Source organism: Cebus imitator, unplaced genomic scaffold (genome assembly GCF_001604975.1).
Source record: "Cebus imitator isolate Cc_AM_T3 unplaced genomic scaffold, Cebus_imitator-1.0 Scaffold266, whole genome shotgun sequence".
Lineage (NCBI taxonomy): Eukaryota > Metazoa > Chordata > Mammalia > Primates > Cebidae > Cebus > Cebus imitator.
This window is the reverse complement of record NW_016107581.1, coordinates 2,132,802-2,136,222: the sequence shown is the minus strand read 5'-3', so window position 1 is coordinate 2,136,222 and position 3,421 is coordinate 2,132,802. Positions and strand designations below refer to the sequence as shown.

The window sequence follows — 3,421 nt, the reverse complement described above, 5'->3', positions numbered from 1 at the left end:
GCCAGTCGTGGTGGCTCAAGCCTGTAATCCCAGCAGTTTGGGAGGCTGAGGTGGGTGGATCACCTGAGGTCAGGAGTTTTAAGACCAGCCTGTCCAACATGGCGAAACCCCATCTTAAAAAAAATATATAAAAAGTTAGTGGGAAGAGGAGAGTTGTAGGGAAAGCTCTGAAGCTCTGTGGAGGTGCCCATTCCTTGCTGTGATGTCCTCAGTGCACGCTTGTTTCCCTCCCCAGGACTTCGTGGTGTATGTGATGACGCGAGAGCAGCACGTGTTTGGCCGAGGTGGGAACTCGTCCGGCCGCGGCGGGTCCCCGGCCCCCTATGTGGACACCTTCCTCAACGCCCCGGACATCCTGCCGCGTCACTGCACAGTGCGCGCGGGCCCGGAGCACCCGGCCATGGTGCGCCCGTCTCGGGGCGCCCCGGTCACGCACAACGGCTGCCTCCTGTTGCGGGAGGCCGAGCTGCACCCGGGCGACCTCCTGGGGCTGGGCGAGCACTTCCTGTTCATGTACAAGGACCCCCGCCCGGGGGGATCGGGGCCGGCGCGGCCGCCTTGGCTGCCCGCACGTCCCGGGGCCACGCCGCCGGGCCCCGGCTGGTCCTTCTCCTGTCGCCTGTGCGGCCGCGGCCTGCAGGAGCGCGGCGAGGCGCTGGCCGCCTACCTGGACGGCCGCGAGCCGGTCCTGCGCTTTCGGCCGCGCGAGGAGGAGGCGCTGCTGGGCGAGATCGTGCGCGCCGCGGCAGCCGGCGCCGGGAACCTGCCCCCCCTGGGGCCCGCCACGCTGCTGGCGCTGTGCGTGCAGCATTCTGCCCGGGAGCTGGAGCTGGGCCACCTGCCGCGCCTGCTGGGCCGCCTAGCCCGGCTCATCAAGGAGGCCGTCTGGGTGAGTGCCCCAAGCGCCGTCCAGCCCCAACAGCATCCCAAGTCCCTTTCCAGCCTCCCCTCCCCACCTGCAACCCTTTTCATAGTTGGGGTGGATGAAACTACTGTTCCCATGATGCCTCGGGTAGGATTTTGGATTATTAAGCAAGGGCATGCCCACCGACATAGGATGCTGGGAGTTGTAGATGAATCCACTGCGCTTAAAGGAAGCCCAGACTCACCTTGGGAGAACTCACCTTAGGAAGAAACCATTGTCAGTGTCAGCATTCACCACAGCCCATTGGGCTTGGGGCTTGGATAGTAGTGAGCAAGTTCATTCTTTGGGGGGAGGAAGAACAAAGCCACTGGACTTACAGATGAAAGTTCCAGAAAGAAACCATTCAGAGTGGGGGAAATGTTCCATCCTATTGAGCTAGGGCCTAACCAGAGGGGTTTAAGGAGTTTCTTGGGGGTAAAAATTGGAGAAGACCTGAAGGAGATAGACCACTCATGATCGTAGGGTGTGTGTGGTTTTTTTGTTGGTGATGGTTGTAGGGCACGTTGGGTGCCAGATGTAGGGCTGAGTGCCCACAGGGTCGTGGGGTGAGCCTTATGCTGTGCTGAGGTGCAGGATCCGAGAAATAGAGACAGGACACAGAAGTACAAGAAAAACGCAGCTGGGCTCAGGGGGCCACGCCACCTATGAGTGGAGTCAGGCGGGGCCCCGAGTGTCCAGAAGCATGAGTATTTATTGTGCATAGGTTAGGGGGCAGGGCAGTGAGTGAAATCATCTTTAAGGATAGTGATAGGGTCGTGAACAATGAAACATGGGGTCCACCCCCATTAGGTCACCTAGGCCAGGAGGAGGACAATGCGCAGCAAGGGTCCCGTTCCCATGAAGGCAAGGGCCGTGTGCAATGAAGAGGGTGCAGTGTGCAATACTTCTATCTATGGGAAACTACTTCTAGGAAGATTTATAGGAGGATGCTTTAAGTCACATAGCACTGACAGAGCTGTCAAGGTTACTGCCACCTGCTGGCAGCTTCCAATGGGTTCTATGGGAAGATGCTTTTCAAGCAGCACAGTATCAAAAGCTGATAAAGTTCACAGTCACCAAGGTGGACTGCCAGTCTGAGGGCAGCCTTCCACAAGAACTGGAGCAAGGTCCTACAACTCCTTTATCAGGAGGAGTGGCTCTCGCCCCAAGCCTGCCGTACAGCGGGTATCTTTACGATACTGAACGCTGCCGCCTGGGCCATGGTCTTGTCCTGGTATAACTGTTTTTCCCTTAAATCATGCTCTGCACTGTGTCTGCTCTAGGCATTCCTCCGATTATAAACTGCTTATTCCTTAATTCGTGCTCTGTACTGTGTCCACACTAGGGACTCCTCCGATTATGAACTAAGATATAATTATAGGTATATAGGTAGGGAATATTCTTTAGGCATTCATACTATCAACTATTATATGATTATATATAGAGGATTATATAAAGGGATTCTTCAAGCCCTATTTCTATAAACTAATATATGATTATGTAAAGGATTATATAAAAGGAAATAGCTGAGTAGTAACACTATAAAGTGAGATATTCCTCAAGCCCTAACTGTGCCAGGGCTCTGCTTAGCTCTCATTCCTCGGTGCCTATATGGGGGGTTACCCACAGTGGTGGTGGTAGGGGTGGTGTTTTGAGATGGAGTCTCGCTCTGTCACCCAGGCTGGAGTGTGGTGGCACAATCTTGGCTCACTGCAACCTCAGCCTCCCAGGTTCAAGTGATTCTCCTGCCTCAACCTCCTGAGTAGCTGGGATTACAGGCACATACCACCACACCCAGCTAATTTCTGTGTTTTTAGTAGAGACAGGCTTTCAACATGCTGGTCAGGCTGGTCTCGAACTCCTGACCTTGTGATTCGCCCTCCCCACCCACCCACCTACCTCAGCCTCGGAAAGTTCTGGGATTATAGGCGTGAGCCACTGTGCCCAGTCAAGTGTGTGTGTTTCAAAAGGTAAGGAGAGACCATTCTGAAACTTGTGGGATTAGAACCCATATGAAGAGTGAGGGCCGGGTGCAGTGACTCACACCTGTAATTCTGGCACTTTGGGAGGCCGAGGTTGATGGATCTTTTGAGTTCAGGAGTTGGAGATCAGCTGGGGCAACATAGTAAGACCCCATCTCTAAGAAAAGTAGGACCGGTTTCTGTGAGAATGGCACTTCTAGAAAAGCCAGGGTATTGGCTGGGCACAGTGGCTCATGCCTGTAATCCTAGCACTTTGGGAGGTTGAGGCGGGTGGATCATCTGAGGTCAAGAGTTTGAGACCAACCTGGCAAACATGCTGAAACCTCGTCTCCACTGAAAAATACAAAAATTAGCCGGGCATGATGGTGTGCACCTGTAATCCCAGCTACTCGGGAGGCTGAGGCAGGAGAATCGCTTGAACCCAGGAGGCGGAGGTTGCAGTGAGCCAAGATCGCGCTGCTGCACTCCAGCCTGGGCAATAAAGCAAAAACTCTGTCTCAAAAACAAACAAAAAAGTAAGAAAGAAAAACCAGCC

The 3,421-nt window shown here is 54.3% G+C and overlaps 1 protein-coding gene across 1 annotated transcript in view; it reads left to right on the top strand.

Annotated features, from left to right (window-relative positions):
* Nucleotides 1–3,421, top strand: part of RASIP1 (Ras interacting protein 1) — a 29,073-nt gene that overhangs the window by 19,792 nt on the left and 5,860 nt on the right. The window contains exon 5 of the mRNA XM_017500482.2: nucleotides 236–889. Within this exon, the coding sequence (XP_017355971.1) occupies nucleotides 236–889 (654 nt within the window). The remainder of the gene's footprint in view (nucleotides 1–235; nucleotides 890–3,421) is intronic.